Below are 16,633 nucleotides of genomic sequence, written 5' to 3' on the forward strand. Positions count from 1 at the left end.
CAGAAAAATGTTCTAAAACCAGTATTGCTAGAGGCAGATAAGAATTAAAATTAACAAGAAAGGATGACCAGGCAAATGTGAGACAGATGCGACAAGCTGTTCAGTGATGCGACAGCTGCGGATGTCGGCTGGTCAGCGCTGGGAGGTCATCTGGCGACTCCTGACCGCACGCAGCGCCGGCTGCGCCGTGAAGAAGTACGCCAGCTCGAAGCAGCTGAGCAGGCTCACTCCCATACACAGCCCCAGTAAACCGCCGACCGACGCTGCAACACATCACACGCCCACAACAAACTGATGCTTTCCTTTTCATATAGCACCATCAATTAGGAAATTTTATCGTTACATGCGACCATTTTAGGTAAGGCTTTACTGTGAGACTGGTGTTGATAGCAATCAAAACTACAAATTTACTGTTAGCTAAGCCTGGTTTAAGGCGACAAAGCAGCAGCTTGGGGAACAAAGCTGAGAGGGGTATGAAGAATTCTCTTGGTTACTATAAACGTATTCGAAATGTAAAATTTTCGGTCAAGTTTCCACCTACTTTAGTTCAACTTCCACCTAATGTCTACCATAAGAAGAATCACAATACTGCTTCAGAAAGTTGCCTGGAATATTTCACTATACACTCTCACCTGTTATTGAATGTGTTCTATGTGTTGTCCCACCATCTGGATGCAATACTGCTGTAGTTCTGCAGTGGTTACGAATTGTGCCACGTGCCACTGGATCATCTTGTAAATCTTGGCGAGACTTACAATTGGCTGATCCAGTTTTTTAGCCATATTAATGGGAGTGCTGTACACATCACTTTTGAAATGACTCTGGTCATAAAAATCAAGAGGACTGAGGTCAGGTAACCTAGGAGGCCAAGGGACAGGTCTTGCTCAACGTATCCATCTTGTAACGTATTGGAATGGAGTATGTCGTATTACATCAGCAGCAAAATGTGCCTGTGCCCCATAATGCTTATACAACATTCCTCAACATTGTGCAAGGCATGGTAGAGCAGGGGGAAAATTTGAGCCCCATTGGGCGGGTACTAAATCGAAAAGTCAACGTTTCATCCATATTTATACCAATCATGACAATATTTTATACTGAAATTAGCAGTGGCTCGTAAACACAGATTCGCAATAAACATGTTTAACAAATGTTTTTAGCTTCTATTATAATACACTTTCGCCTTATTAACCCTAGGTAACTAAACCCTTAGCATCCAGAAGTGCCGCAACACAACGTGGCATGAATTTGACTGATGTCTGAATTAGTGTTGGAGGGAACTGACACCACGGATCGTGCAGGACTGTCCATAAATCCGTAAGAGTACAAGTGGGTGGAGATCTCTTCTGAACAGTTTGTTGCAAGGAATCCCAGATATGCTCAATAATATTCATGTCGGGTGAGCTTGGTGCCCAGTGCAAGTGTTTAAACTCAGAAGAGTGTTCCTGGAGCAACTCTGTAGCAATTCTGGACGTGTGGGTGGTCACATTGTCCTGCTGGAATTGCCCAAGTCTGTCGGAATGCATAATGGATATGAATGGATGCAGGTGATCAGACAGGATGGTTACATATGTGTCACCTGTCTGAGTCGTATGTAGATGTATCAGGGGTCCCACATCACCATGTAACACCATGTAAAAATTATAATTAAATCTCCTTCCCATATTATTTCTTTATAATCTTTAGAAAGAAACGTCATAACGTTTCGAAGGTATAAAAACTTTATTTTCTACTTTTTACTTTTCCATTATTAAGTATATTTCTTCCACATAAATTTTGTGAGAAAGAGGCAAAGTTCAATTTAATGAAACTGACACATAAATAAAAGAATGTTCTAGTCTTCATAAAATTTAATTTCCTTTTATTACAGTTACAAAGCCAAATAATTTTGCAACATAGGTATCAATTAATTTTTATTAGATTTTGCATCATATGAAGGTTAATCTGAACTATCAGCTTGAATGATTTTAAAACTCATACATAACTGAGGATGATTTGGATGGACTCACTGATCACCAATACTGATACTAATTTCAATATCTTTATTAGAAATATTTAAATTTTTTTCTTTTCTCATTCAATGGAAAAGAATAAAATTCATGTTCACTTATAAACATTAAAATTTCTAATTATTTTGAAAGATTAAAAATTCTTTAGTTTATATCCAAAGATTAAAATTTTTAAAATTCATTTGTAAATTAACTGTTGCATCAGCACTATTAAAAGTTACCAAATTATTATTTTAATCAGTAATATTTATTTCTGACTCCTGAATTCTAATTTCATGAACTGGAAAGACTGAAAGATATTTTGTTTCATAAAGTACAGGAGTGCCAAATTCTAAATTAGGTTAAAAGAAGCAATAATATTGGTTTCTTCATGAAAATATTTATCTTTTCCTACAAGCATCCCATCAAATAAATTAAAATTTATGTTTATTAATTGAAATTGGGTGACTTTGGTAAATTATTAGCAATATTTTCTTGTTAACTTCAATAATCTGACTACTAAAGTAAAATATTTCTCCAGTATTATCTTTTATATCTATATATAATTTAACATAATTTTCCATGTTATTTTATTTAAAATTTCATCTTATTTAGTATGTGTATTAGGTCTTCTAGAATGAATAAATTTTATGATCGGTGGGAATTATTGTATTTTCTCTATCACAATATAATTTATTACTTTTTAAAGTAATCGTTGGAGTTAGAAAAAGTTGTATAAAACCAATTACTGTGACTTATGGGAACAAATAATCTTTTTTCAAGGACTGATGAATTACTTTTTAATTGCAATATGTGGCTCATTTAATATTAATGAAAAATTATGCAATATTAATAAAAATTATTTAATAAAATGAAAACTGACTAGGAACAAAAATCACAATTGCAGAATATAAATTAATAATAAACATTGTAAATTTTTACCATATCCTATTTGTTGTTCTATAAGAAAGTTGAAAAATATAGACAGGGTCTTTGACTTTGTTACTTTTATTGAAAATAATGATGCAATTGTACCATAAAATAAATGTAGAGATAATTCACTTGGTTTACTCTCGAAAATCAAGATATAGATAAAGAATATTTTACTAGAGGAAGACACAAAGGAATAAATTGCTTTTATGTAACACAAACATTTTCAGGAATACCAAAACAATTAGTTCGAAACAATCAAAATTTTTAAATGCTTGCAGATAAGATGATACAAATTTAAATCATATATGTCATGAATTTGTTGGTGGTGATTGAAAATTAGATGATTTTCAAGAAATGTAGAGTAAATATTGGAATAATGAAAAATCTGAATTAATTGCAATAGATGAGAAAAGAAAAATATAGAAATAAAATTAAAGATTTTTTAGAATAAAAAACATAAAAACATGAATATATGGAAATATGGAAACATAAAAATATAATAACTTAAACATCTGAAAGGAAAAACCATAAGAATATAGAAACAAAAAACCATAAACATTAAAACCACAAAACATAAAAATATAAACATAAAACATTAAAAATCATTAATAATTTCTTTATTAAATGTTTGACAAATATGATGCTGAAGTTGTTAAGAAAGGCTAGACAAAATAAGAAGAAAGCAGAAGAATTAAAAGAAGAATTTTAAAAAGTAAGGAAACAACATTAAGCATCATATGAAAATGTAAAAATGATCATCCTTTATTGATGCAACACAAACACTAAAGAAGGATTTGGATGTGAAGGTGATGATCTACTAAAAGGTATACACGAAAACAGAGAAGTAGAAAAACAAATGATTCCCTATAATCATCATAAAAACGTAGAAGAATTTGGTGATTGACCAATTAAACATGTGATTATATATTAAGTGAATGAAAAATACAAGATGCATTGAATAAATATGAAGAAAAGGTTAAAAACAGAAAAATCTTAAAAGATGAAGAAGCAAATGTTAAAAAAATAAATATAAGTATGAGGATGCTAGAATAAATCAACCACAGTGAAGATTAGGTTTTGGATTAAGGCTTGTCTTAATGAGGCTCGAACTCGGGACCTTCGCATTTTGCAGGCAAGTGCTCTACCATCTGAGCCACCCAAGCATGACTCATGACCTGCGGGTTCCCTGGTTTACAGAAGAGTTTCTGTGAAGTTTGGAAGGTAGGAGACGAGGTACTGGCAGAATTGAAGCTGTGACAGCAGGTCGTGAGTTGTACTTGGCTAACTCAGATGGTAGAGCACTTTCCTGTGAAAGGTCCTGAGTTCGAGTCTGATCTGGCGCACAGTTTTAATCTGCCACGAAGTTTCATATTAGTGCATATTCCACTGCAGAGTGAAAATCTCATTCCTGTCTTAACATTTAAATTTGTTGGTAAATGACCAGTAAAATTTGACGGAAATAAAATTAGTAATTGGTGATAGGACATATGAGGGTATAGATGTTTCAGTGTATCTTTTAACTAAAGAAAAATTACTATAGATGGTATAGGTCAAAATTTAATAGTACCAATTTATCAAATTATGCTGATATATTATTTCATTCAAAATCATTATATTTTGAAAAGAATCCAAATAATATGAAACTGGGTACAGGGATTAAATATAACAACATGGTACAATAAATTGTGGGCATCTATTTCCCAAAATTATCATTGGATTTAGACTCAAGTGTAGGTGTATGAACAGGCGAAAGATTACAAAAATATGTAGAAAAACCAATTGAATATATTTACATGAATGATGTTAGAGATGTAATCGATAGATTAGCTATTATTTATGGAGAAGTATTAGCTGGAAATAAAAGTTCTTTTTACGAACTAGTTCATATAACGAAGCTGTTAAAAATAAATTTAACGATTTTAATATTATAATTCAAAAAGTATACCTTATTTAATTAGATTTCTGAAAGATTAACTCATACTTTTTGGGAATCAGAAAAAATGGTAAATGTCAGTAAAAATTTTAACAATAAATTTAACATTTTAAAAGCATCTTCCTGGTTATAATTATTGTGGTCCAGGAACAAAATTAGATGAGAGATGAGCTAGATGTGATCAAAGAATATATAAATTGGACAAAGGTTGTAAAAAACATGATGTTTTATAGAGATAATGAAGAACTAGGAAAAAGACATGAAGCAGATAAAGAAATGGCAAAAGAAAAAATTAGCACTGAACATTCAACATTAGGAGACAAATTTGTAGCAACAGCAGTATGAGGAATAGTGTTTGCATAAAGAAAATTAACTATGGGTCTCAATGAAAATGGTTGGAGATTGTAAAGTTTTTTGAAAAAATTAATTTTAAATAAGTTAATTTTTAAATTTTTTTAATATTAAGTTTTTCAACCAGAATTCATTTTATTTAAGCCTCATAAAATTTTAATCTATTAAGGGAATAATTTTCGTATGGAATACTCGTGGCTGCCGAGTGGTAAAACTAAATGTAAGGCAATTAAAATTAAACAAAATATTGAACAATGAAATAGAATTGATAATTATTTAACAGATGCTCAAAAAAGAAAGAGAGCTGTAACACTGGAGGAAATTTACTTAGAACACTAAGTATATCTCTTGAAAGAAAATTATTCAAAATTTAACAAAAATAAACATTAAGGCCGATTTCTTCCTTTATTAATGGCTGCATTACCATATGAGTTGAAAGTCAACTTCGCTCCAGGCCCCACCGTCCAACATCACTACCTTCTATGGTTTTGGCTCTTGAGGAATAATGGGCTAACATTCCTCCACAGCTATCTAGGCACTTGATTGAAATCGTCCCCAGCTGAGTTCAAGCCGTCATAAAGGTGAATGGGGGACAAATCCAATATTCATGTCCACTAATAAGCGTCCAGAAACTTTTGATCAGTTATTGTATACATGTCAACTATTATTTCTTTTTAGTACCGACGTTTCAAACACTTGTCCAATACCGTCTTACTGCGCGAATATTTTTACGATGGTGTCATTATTGGTAAGTAAAACAATTTCACATGAATTATGATGATAGTCGTTGCATGTTGTACTGTCACTACACTACAGAATGCGCCACAGGAAAGCGAACAGTTTAAAAGCTATATGAATCATTTATTGTTAGTTAGTGCCTTACGAAAAAAATAAAGGAACGATAAAGGCATACCGAGCAGCCCACGCCATGTAGAGTAGACATCCCTGCGGTATCGGGTGCCCACCAAATCCACAAAGAAGACATGGATCAGCATCATTTCAGAGACAGAACTGTCATTCACACCATCCCTGCGAAACAGCACAAAAACTATAATTTCATGTAAACAGACGGAATTACACTACTGGCCATTATAATTGCTTCACCACGAAGATGACGTGCTACAGACGCGAAATTTAACCGACAGGAAGAAGATGCTGTGATATGCAAATGATGAGCTTTTCAGAGCATTCACACAAGGTTGGCGCCGGTGGCGAAACCTACAACGTGCTGACATGAGGAAAGTTTCCAGCCGATTTCTCATACACAAACAGCAGTTGACCGGCGTTGCCTGGTGAAACGTTGTTGTGATGCCTCGTGTAAGGAAAAGAAATGCGTACCATCACGTTTCCGACTTTGATAAAGGTCGGATTGTAGCCTATCACGATTGCGGCTTATCGTATCGGGACATTGCTGCTCCCGTTGGTCGAGATCCAATGACTGTTAGCAGAATATGGAATCGGTGGGTTCAGGAGGGTAATACGGAACGCCGTGCTGGATCCCAACGGCCTCGTATCACTAGCAGTCGAGATGACAGGCATCTTATCTGCATGGCTGTAACGGATCGTGCAGCCACGTCTCGATCACTGATTCAACAGATGGGGACGTTTGCAAGACAACAACCATCTGCACGAACAGTTCGACGACGCTTTCAGCAGCATGGACTATCAGCCCGAAGACCATGGCTGCGGTTACCCTTGACGCTGCATCACAGACAGGAGCGCCTGCGATAGTGTACGCAACGACGAACCTGGGTGCACGAATGGCAAAACGTAATTTTTTCGGGTGAATCCGGGTTCTGTTTACAGCATCGTGATGGTCGCATCCGTGTTTGGCGACATCGCAGTGAACGCTCATTGGAAGCATATATTCGTCATCGCCATACTGGCGTATCACCCGGCGTGATGGTATGGGGTGCCATTGGTTACATGTCTCGGTCACCTCTTGTTCGCATTGAGGGCACTGAACAGTGGACGATACATTTCAGATGTGTTACGACCCGTGGCTCTACCCTTCATTCGATCCCTGCGAAACCCTACATTTCAGCAGGATAATGCAGGACTGCATGTTGCAGTCCCGGTACGGGTCTTTCTGGATACAGAAAATGTTCGACTGCTGCCTGACCAGCACATTCTCCATGTCTCTCACCATTTGAAAACGTCTGGTCAATGGTGGCCGAGCAACTGGCTCATCACAATACGCCAGTCACTACTCTTGATGACCTGTGGTATCGTGTTAACGCTGCATGGGCAGCTGTACCTGTACACGTCATCCAAGCTCTGTTTGACTCAATGCGCAGGCGTATCAAGGCCGTTATTTCGGCCAGAGGTGGTTGTTCTGGGTACTGATTTCTCAGGATCTATGCACCCAAATTGCGTGTAAATGTAATCACATGTCAGTTCTAGTATAATATATTTGTCCAATGAATACCCGTTTATCATCTGCATTTCTTCTTGGTGTAGCAATTTTAATGGCCAGTAGTTTAGATTAAACGTGTAAGAAAATACTCTCGAAGTTCTTTTTAATCCTGATATGCTTTGAACACTTCTTCGTGAAGTGGCCCGTGACTGCTGAGAATGTCATCTACACTGGACGATCTACAAATATCGTTGAAAAACTACAATGGTGAGCAAAACTTCCCGACGAAAGTAATTTCGCATGATGTGTCACTGGCAAGTACCACACCTCGATGGAACTTAGTCTTTAAGTAGAAAGACCCAATACGGTGTAATAAAGAAGGTAACAGGAAGAGATACTCAATGAGACGATCAGAAATGACGTTTTTATTCAAGGACAGTAATTACACCCAAGTCACCGCGATTTATGGTGGTTCCCTGGACATTAAAAAAGGCGGAACATGGTTCTTAATAGGGTGTGTGAGCACCACGGACAGCAGTGCATGCTCTGCAACTTGCTCCTGGTTGGGACTGCTGAAGAACCTGCTTTTCTTCCCTTAATTCCTGGCCTCTTCTTTATTTCTACAATGGGTGTGATTTGTCAAGGTTTAATTTAAGATGCGGCAGCAGATGTTCCTCCCTCGACTTCAACATTAGCCTTTCCACTTCGAGAAGTCACGGCTCTTGCCGATGGTCCATTGACTGGATCATTAGGTACATCCTTAATTATTCCTTTATTGCTGGCAATGAAATCTACATCCGTGAAAATTGAGGGTTTAACGGATATATTTCTGTCACCGTAGACCCATTGACTGCTATCCTCCCTGTCTGGAACTGTAGATAGACTTTCCCATTCAACTCGGCGATGTCCATGTTTGTTACTGGACCTGCATTTTCCCTCATCCATACGCGTACCAGCTCATAATAACCGGCTTTCAAAGGAGTCATGAAAGTTCTATCCAGCGGTTGCGTATTGTGGGAGACATGTGGAGGCTGACAGAAGGTTTTGACATGGTTTCGCGTGCGAGATTTAAAACACAAATTTCTGAAGTGGCCTATGTTCTTTTCTCTAACATTTTTCATTGCTATTTGTATAGCAGACTCATTCCACTGCTTTCGAGCTCGTGAAGTCATTTCTGAAGCAATTCCTGTAAGTAAAGCAAGCTGTGAAAGTACGGCACAAATGTGGAATACCATGGTACAAATACGGAATACTGGTATTCCATTTTAGTGACACAGCCAAATTGAAATTCAGAAACGCAAATAAAAACGAAAATTAAATTTCAGTCGGCAACAAATATGCCATTTTACGGCTTAATGTGTTAGCTAAACGTCTGTTTACAAAATATATTAACAATTTATGTGTTGTGACAAGAACGAAACTGAAGACCAGCAACCTGCCACAATTATGTCTCCTAGTGAATTCGTGAAAATGGCTTCACTCACTCGCAATGGCTGCCAGCTGTAATACGAGTGCATCTCAAAGCAGTCTACAGTTGCTGAACGTAGTTTTTAAGCAGCTAACCAAAGTACAGAACATACAAGGCGACAAATCATAGTATTCCATATTACTGTCCCTATGCCACATTTGCACCTGTTCCTCTAGTAAGTAAAACATGCAATCTGTTCATGATCATAGCAAACAAAATCGTAAGAGAAAACCCATATTGTTGCGGTGACCACTGAAAATATTTAAGAATAAAACGAAACGCGTCTGGTCTTAATGAAAGACCCATTACAGCTGCAAAAGACGGTAATTAACCTATACAATTTGTAATTATAAGGTCTTATCGCCTGAGGGTATGATGTTACAGTAGGTTGCGCGCTTTATATCAGACGAAAATGAGTGAGAGAGTTATTGGCAGCTTGCGGCACTCACATGAGGTGATCGGAAGCCGGGTAACGAGCCGCCTTCAAGATGCCAGTGGACGCCTCGGCGAGATACTCCACTGAGGAGCATTCCGGGGCGCAGCTGCAGCTCTCACCCTGCTCCGCCTCCAGTTCCTCTGAAACGTCAAAGCACACTACACTCAACAGTAAACTGAGACGCGATGTGGACAAGAACAATGCTCATAAACTCTCAGACGTATCCTAAGTGCTCAACACAAGGAACCCAGTCTCCAAGATAATGGTTAGAAGCTGAGTAATTTAATTTTGATCTGTTGAACATATCTATAAAGTGTTATTCGTAAGTAATTTCGGGGATTCAGAAGGCGACTGCCCGAAAACAATAAGACATTCAGAAAATAGACGTACAAAGTGGTTGTAATTAAACTGTCGCTTCTTGCAAGGGACTCTATGAAAAAGGAGTGGCTGTAGGACTGTGAAACTTTGAGGAAACATTCCAAACGACATTCGGAAGATAGATAACGAATAAAACGTTGAAAGAAACACAATTTCCACACGAGAGGGTAACATTTGTTAATTGCGTACCATGTTCACGCCCCAGGAGACAAACGTTGCTCAAGGAGACGACCACCTGCGTCCACGGCAGCGTGGAAACGCGTCAGAGAGTCAGTTTCACAATTGTTCGCAGCAGTGTTCGGACGGTGGAAATGTTCAGGTGTCGTGACACATCTCGTGCACTACTTGAAGATTCTACGTTGCGTCCAGCAGCCCCAGCCATGGCAAAAGTAACTTCTTCACAATCGCCAGCCAATTCGAACTTTCGAGTCATGTTCTTCAACCCCAGTGCGGAAAGAGGACCTCTCTGTGTTCCTCCAATGCGTATACTCGCGAAGAGCACCAGCACTATTGCTGTTGTTTTGATAAAACAATTTTACGAGCAAAGCCCTGCTCACCTTGTCGGATCTATGTTAACTGTCTGCAACTCTAATGCACACTGATGCACGTACGAGAGTTATTCGGAAAATAAGGAACGATCGGTCGCGAAATGGAAACCACAGTGAAAATCCGATGAAGTTTTGCACAGGTGTGTTGGGCAGTGTCTGTAGTATGCCCGTCGATCGCATTACGTCGTTCTTTTTAGTTCTGAGCACACGGGGAGCACATAAAGATACCTAGAACAATAGTGTCTCCCGCCAAGTACGAGGGCCTGGTGAGAAATTTCGCCTGAAGCTGTGCAGCCATAACTGTCGTGCGGCTTCTTCTTCAAGACAATTCTCAGCAGCATTCTGCAGGGGCAACGAAGATGCTCCCACATCATTTTGAATTAGAAATTTTTGATTACCCACAATACAGCCCGTATTTCTCTGTCTCTGAGTTTCATCTCTGCTCACGTGAACCGCTGGCTATGAAGACATTTTGGCACAGACAACGAGGCCAGCGTAGAGAATTGGCGGAAAGCACTGGCGGCTGCCTTCTATAACGAGGGTATTGGGAAGTTGGTACAACGCTACGACAAACGACACTCCAGTGACGACTGAGAATTGAAAACCACGCTCTGACACTGAGATATTATTACACGGGACACAAGCGCGGAGTGGCCGGACTGTTTGGAGGCGCCATGTCAGTGATTGCAGGGCTACTCCCGCCGGAGGTTCGAGTTTTCTCCCGGGCTTGTGTGTGTGTGTGTGTGTGTGTGTGTGTGTGTGTGTGTTGCTATTAGCGAAAGTTAGTTTAAATAGTGTGTAAGTCCAGGGACCGATGACCTCAGCAGTTTGGTCCCATAGGAATCCAAATATTTTTGAAAGGGACATAAATATTTATTTGTTATTATAGGAAACTGAATTTTACGGCATTCCCAGTTCTTCTCAATCTTTCATCACTATACAACATAATTTGTATAACTTTAACAGAAGCTTTTGAAACGTGGAGTCACAGAAGAATGTTTAAAATAGGATGGGTTGATCGAATAGCTGATGAGGAGGTACGGAATCGAATTGGGGAAAAAGAAATTTGTGGCAAAAGGTGACTAAAATAAGGATTGGTTGATAGCACACATCTTCTGGCAGGAAGGAATCGTCACGTTTGTAATGGAAGGCTATGTGAGGTGTAAAAATTATAGAGGGACACCAAGGACTGAATAACGTAAGTAGATTCCAATGGATTTAGGTTGCCGTGGTTATGCAGAGATGAAGAAGCTTACATGGGATAGACTAGTGTGGAGAGCTGCATGAAACCTCTCTTCAAACCGAGGATCACAACAAAGACAAAAAATGGTTATTTTTAATGGACGGTAACGGAATTCAGTAACGTCTACTGTCACACCATTTTCACTCTTTAACGTCCGAAATTTGCTCTCGGTAAACAAATCGCTGTCCTTCCCTCTTGTTTTTCAACCACCACATAGCCGCCGAAAGCCAGAAACTATGCAGTATGCTACCATATTAATTTTCTTTTGTAAAGGTGCTGGAGCACTGGCTCCTAAGACACACATCTTTAGTTTGGAAAAAAACTGCAAGAGAAAAATTTCCCACCGTTGTGCAAACATCACGAGCTCACATACAGCGTCCAGTGATGGAGAAGGTACGCGTATTTTGCATAACATCGTTCACTGCATGTTGTTGAGAATGGGTTCCGAACCAAACGATCTGTGTGTGTGAAATCGTTAACCCAACGACATATTCAACAACGGCTGCCACATATTATGAGTGAACCATGGAACAAAAGGACTGCTATTCAGGTGATTGGTAGGTTGGTCCTGTTGCAATATGTCGATAGTAGAGTCTAGATTTGTCGCTCCGAGGGGTGTTGAGCTCTCCACACAGACTTCGCAGATGTCAGGCAATCACATGGGGCTTTTTTGGGTCAAATGGTTATTGCAGGGGGTACGATGAGAGATAAAGACTGTGATCATTTTATTATTGACTAGTGGCACTTTTAGTCGTTTCCTTCTCCACCAGAAATGTCATTTCAGTAGTACAAGTGTGCAACCCACATGACTTCTATTATGCGAATTAGTTGCAGGACCAAGACGATCGACTGCATTTGACGCCATAACTTTGAAATTGCCAGCATGGGAGCGTGTAGTGAATGCCATAATGTAAGAAACAGCGTGTGAATGGACACAGAAAAGGGGACGCTGAAGTGCTTGCTTCTGTTTTGGGGAAATCTTATCTCGGATCGCGAGCTATGGGCAAAGCGGACTGACCTAGAAGAGCACTGTTTCCCACTGTTGAGACTTTACAATTGTGTTGCAGCCACGATGCTGATGACGTATGTCGATGGGTGCTTGCTTTTGTAAGAGAACAGCCAGAATAAAAATCTGAAGCGGAAAAAATTTCTAAATTAATTTAAAGGATATATTGCATTTCGTTCTATTTTATTACACAGTATATTAAAAATTGAATTTGTAATGACGTCAATAACTATCTGACTAGTGGTTGGCTTAGGCCAGTTTTGTCGCGAGAATGATCTGGAAGGATCATTCTGATTGGTCATTCAGATCAACAGCCAATCAGAATTATGCGGTTCCCGCGTGTAGATAGATAGGCCGAGAGGAGAGGAGCATCGGGAGAGTCGCTCGCTAACCTGTTTTCGAGTAACGCCATGCTAGATGTCTCCGCGAAAATAGTATGACAAATGAAGAGCTAGTAAGATCATTTAAGACAGAATGTGTCGTGCCTGAAGCGGTTTAAGTTACGAACATTTTGAGGAAAGTGTGATGTTTCGGAACTAATTAGTTGAAGTTTTGTGAGCGTGTGATCTTTTGGTCGTAGAGACAATTCCGCATGGCATATTCCGTGTTCTTGATGCAATACTTTGGCGAGCACTTCTGACATAGAAGACCATTGAAACGACCGAAAGTTAAACTCGCTAATAGTGGTGGGTCAGTGTTAGATTGCAAAAATTAATCGGGACGGACTTACAGGAATTCTGGCTGCTTTTACGTGCGAAATATGTTGGATAGACAGTGAACTTTGAATGATAGAGTATTACCACAGTAAATACGAACTTGATGTCATGTCATGTGCTTCCTTATGAATAAAAACGCGATAATAGAATTTTGAAAAGCTTACTGCAGTTAAACTGCACTCTCCCATGGTCCAAAATTTGTGAAATGAACTTACAGGAACTGATTTGCAACTTGAGTTACGCGGCCTCTGTGTGGTAGGTATTAGGTAGTGGTTTCATCAGCGCTGCTTTACACTGCCTAGCGTGTATCTACTACTGCAGAGTGGAGGGACACCGGAAGGAAGAAATAAAGAGATAGGTAAACTGTTCGATGAAAGTGGCTTGAGAGAGAGCGAAGGAGACGAAAGAACGACCGACCGATCCCGCCCCGCCGCAGTTGGCAGAGGGACACGTCGCCAGCCGGCTTTATGCACTAGGAAAAAATTTTCTTTCGCTAAATCTGCGCCTCCGTGAGAAAAATGGTAACCTTCTTGCCTTATACGTCCACCAAGGAGCCATATGGTAGCTCCTCGAGGGCGTAAGCTTGGTTTCGACGCGCCCCGAGCCGTCACCCTGTAGGCAAAACCGAAAGACATTTGCTGGTCGCGTGTATTGGGTAGTCTGTCCACAAGAGACGAAAATGGACAGCGTGGGACAAGGAGTCAAGAGGAGGATAACTGCTCACGGGGAATCATCTATTGGCTGGCACTGATATATAGTCAGCCAATGATAAGAAATGACGAGAAAATTCCAGACCTCCGGAAGAGCGAGAGAGGCGAGACCTGCGTCAAAAACCTGAGAGACAGAGAACGGAGAATGAGCGTACTGTCAGAAGGGTGATGGCATTCAGACGACCTTTTCAAGAGACTGAGGAGTGAGATTTCCTGATGTTTCTTTCGAGAGACTTCGTGTTGGGACTTAATCTCAAGATTTGGTAGCCGCGACTTGGTTTGCACTTGCTCTTGGTGCTGATCCGTTCCTCTGATGACTTTAGTCTACTCCATTTTGCTTTGGTTCCCATTCCACTCTTTACTGCATTTTATTCCAGTCCGTTGCTTATTCTCAGGAGCATTCTAATTGGTTCCATTTCCTGAAGCCACTATCTCAGCTGATGCTACTTTTGCAGTTTGATTACAATACTGATCTAAGTTTTGACTCTGTCAACGAGTCATTATCATCACCACCGTCATCCGATTAAAACCTGATTCCTTGGGTGCCGCTTCTGTAATTCGGCTCATGCACAGCCCCGGGAAACCTATCCTTTGAATGGTAAACCTTCCGGCCTCGCCAGTGGACCACTGTGCTAATCCTCTCGGCCTGCACAACTTTGACAACTGTTAATCATCTGCCTGGCGCTATCCACTCACAGAGCATCGAAGTTACTTCTATGCTCTATGTGTCCGCTCACAGAGGTGAAGAACACGAAAGAACCCCACCAATAGGCAACTCTGCACCGCCAAACATCGGTTCAAGACTTCAGTGAAATCTAACTGACAAGCCAGCTGCTCAGACAACGCATTTGTGATATATTTGTCCATTCCAAGCGCCAAGACACACTTTATTCAATGATGTTTCTCTTTTTGTTTTTATTTAAATAAATTGTTTTGACATTACTATCTGTTTTAACCTCTCAGTCATTTCGATGTTTCGCACACATCCATTGAAGGATGACTTTTGATTTAATTAATGTTGATCAAGCTTGACACCCAGCAAACGAGAAATCAATCATTTTTTTCCGTATACTTCCGCCACAAGTTCCCATTTACCACATTTCAGCACCCAGCGTGGTGCTCGGTATATGCGAGACTTGCCACAAGCGCTATATGTAAATTATTGTGTTCTTATTTATTTTTAACTTAAAAATTTAAGAGTTCACGTAATTCGTTCCTTTCACATAGTTCAAACATTCGACTTTTACCCACTGTGTATTCGTTTCAGAAAGTCTTTTCCGTACTGACGTAGATTAACCCTATTTTATTTAATACTGCCCCATAAGACAAAGAGCACTGCACAGGTGCACTGGTCGAATTTGCAAAGCAATTTCAATTTGGCGGAAAAAAATGGAACTACGCACCACGAATGAATTATCCGAATTGGACGGAAATCGATAGATGTGATGTGTATGTACGGGCAAACAAAAGATTTCAGTTCCAGAAAAAGTGGATGATTTACTCAAGAGAAAGAGCTTCACAAATTGAGGAAGTTAATGGCGCGTCGGTCTGCCTCTGGCACTTATTGGGCTTGGCAATTACTGATAGAGTTGTTGGATGTCCTCGTGAGTTATATCGTGCCAAATTCTGTCCAACTGGCGGGTTAGATCGTCAAAATCCCGAGCTGGTTGGAGGACCCTACCAATAACGCTCCAAACATTCTCAATTGGGAAGAGATCCGGCGTTTTTGATGGGCAAGGTAGGCTTTGGCAAGCACAAAGACAAGCAGTAGAACTGATCATTGGGGCTCAATCTGAAGTACGTCCAGGCCGAAGACGTGTCTGGAGACTCTCCGGACAGCGATGGGACACCAACCTGACTGTCGTTCACCGTACAGCCCACCAACAAACAGTGATGGTCGGGGTACCATTTCATTTCATAGCAGGACTCCTCTGGTTGTCATCTACAGCACACTTACACCACAGCGGTACGTCGGCGATACTCTACGCCCGGATCCGTTTTGTTGCCCTCCATGTCAAGCCAACCTGAGCTTTCATATCAGCAAGATAATGACCGCTCACAAACGGCGAGAGTTTCTCCTACTTGCCTTCGTGCTTGCCAAACCATACCTTGGTCAACAACGCTGCCGGATCTCTGCCCAACGGAGAATATTTGGAGCATTATGGACAAAACCCTCCAACTAGTTCGGTATTTTGACGATCTAACACACCAATTGGACAGAATGTGGCACGATATCCGTCAGGATGACATCCAACTATTCTATCAATCAACGGCAAATCGTATAGCTGCTTGAATAAGGGCCTGAGTTGACCAGCGCGTTGTTGACTTGCTCCATTTGTGAAACTCTTTCTCTTGAAGAAATTATCAATTCTTCTGAAATTGTAATCATTTGTTTGTCTGCACATATACATCACATTTACCGATTTCCATCCCGTTCGGATAATCCCTTCGTGGTATATCGCATTTTTTTCCCTTAGACCCAGGTACGTAAGATATACCCGTTAAGTAAGTGCAATCCGAAGGAAACCATTTATACATGGAAAAGGTGAAGACATTTCTAATTTTCA

General features: G+C 39.9%; 1 protein-coding gene across 1 annotated transcript in view; it reads right to left on the reverse strand.

Moving 5' to 3' along the window:
• Positions 1 to 132: 132 nt before the first annotated feature.
• LOC126249344 (pickpocket protein 11-like) overlaps positions 133 to 16,633 on the reverse strand; it is a 40,245-nt gene continuing 23,744 nt past the window's right edge. Inside the window, exons 3-5 of the mRNA XM_049950998.1 lie at positions 9,479 to 9,605; positions 6,119 to 6,234; positions 133 to 263 (exon numbers count right to left, since the gene is read on the reverse strand). Coding sequence (XP_049806955.1) covers positions 133 to 263; positions 6,119 to 6,234; positions 9,479 to 9,605 — 374 coding nt within the window. The remainder of the gene's footprint in view (positions 264 to 6,118; positions 6,235 to 9,478; positions 9,606 to 16,633) is intronic.

This window comes from Schistocerca nitens, chromosome 3, assembly GCF_023898315.1.
Source record: "Schistocerca nitens isolate TAMUIC-IGC-003100 chromosome 3, iqSchNite1.1, whole genome shotgun sequence".
Taxonomy (NCBI): Eukaryota; Metazoa; Arthropoda; class Insecta; order Orthoptera; family Acrididae; genus Schistocerca; species Schistocerca nitens.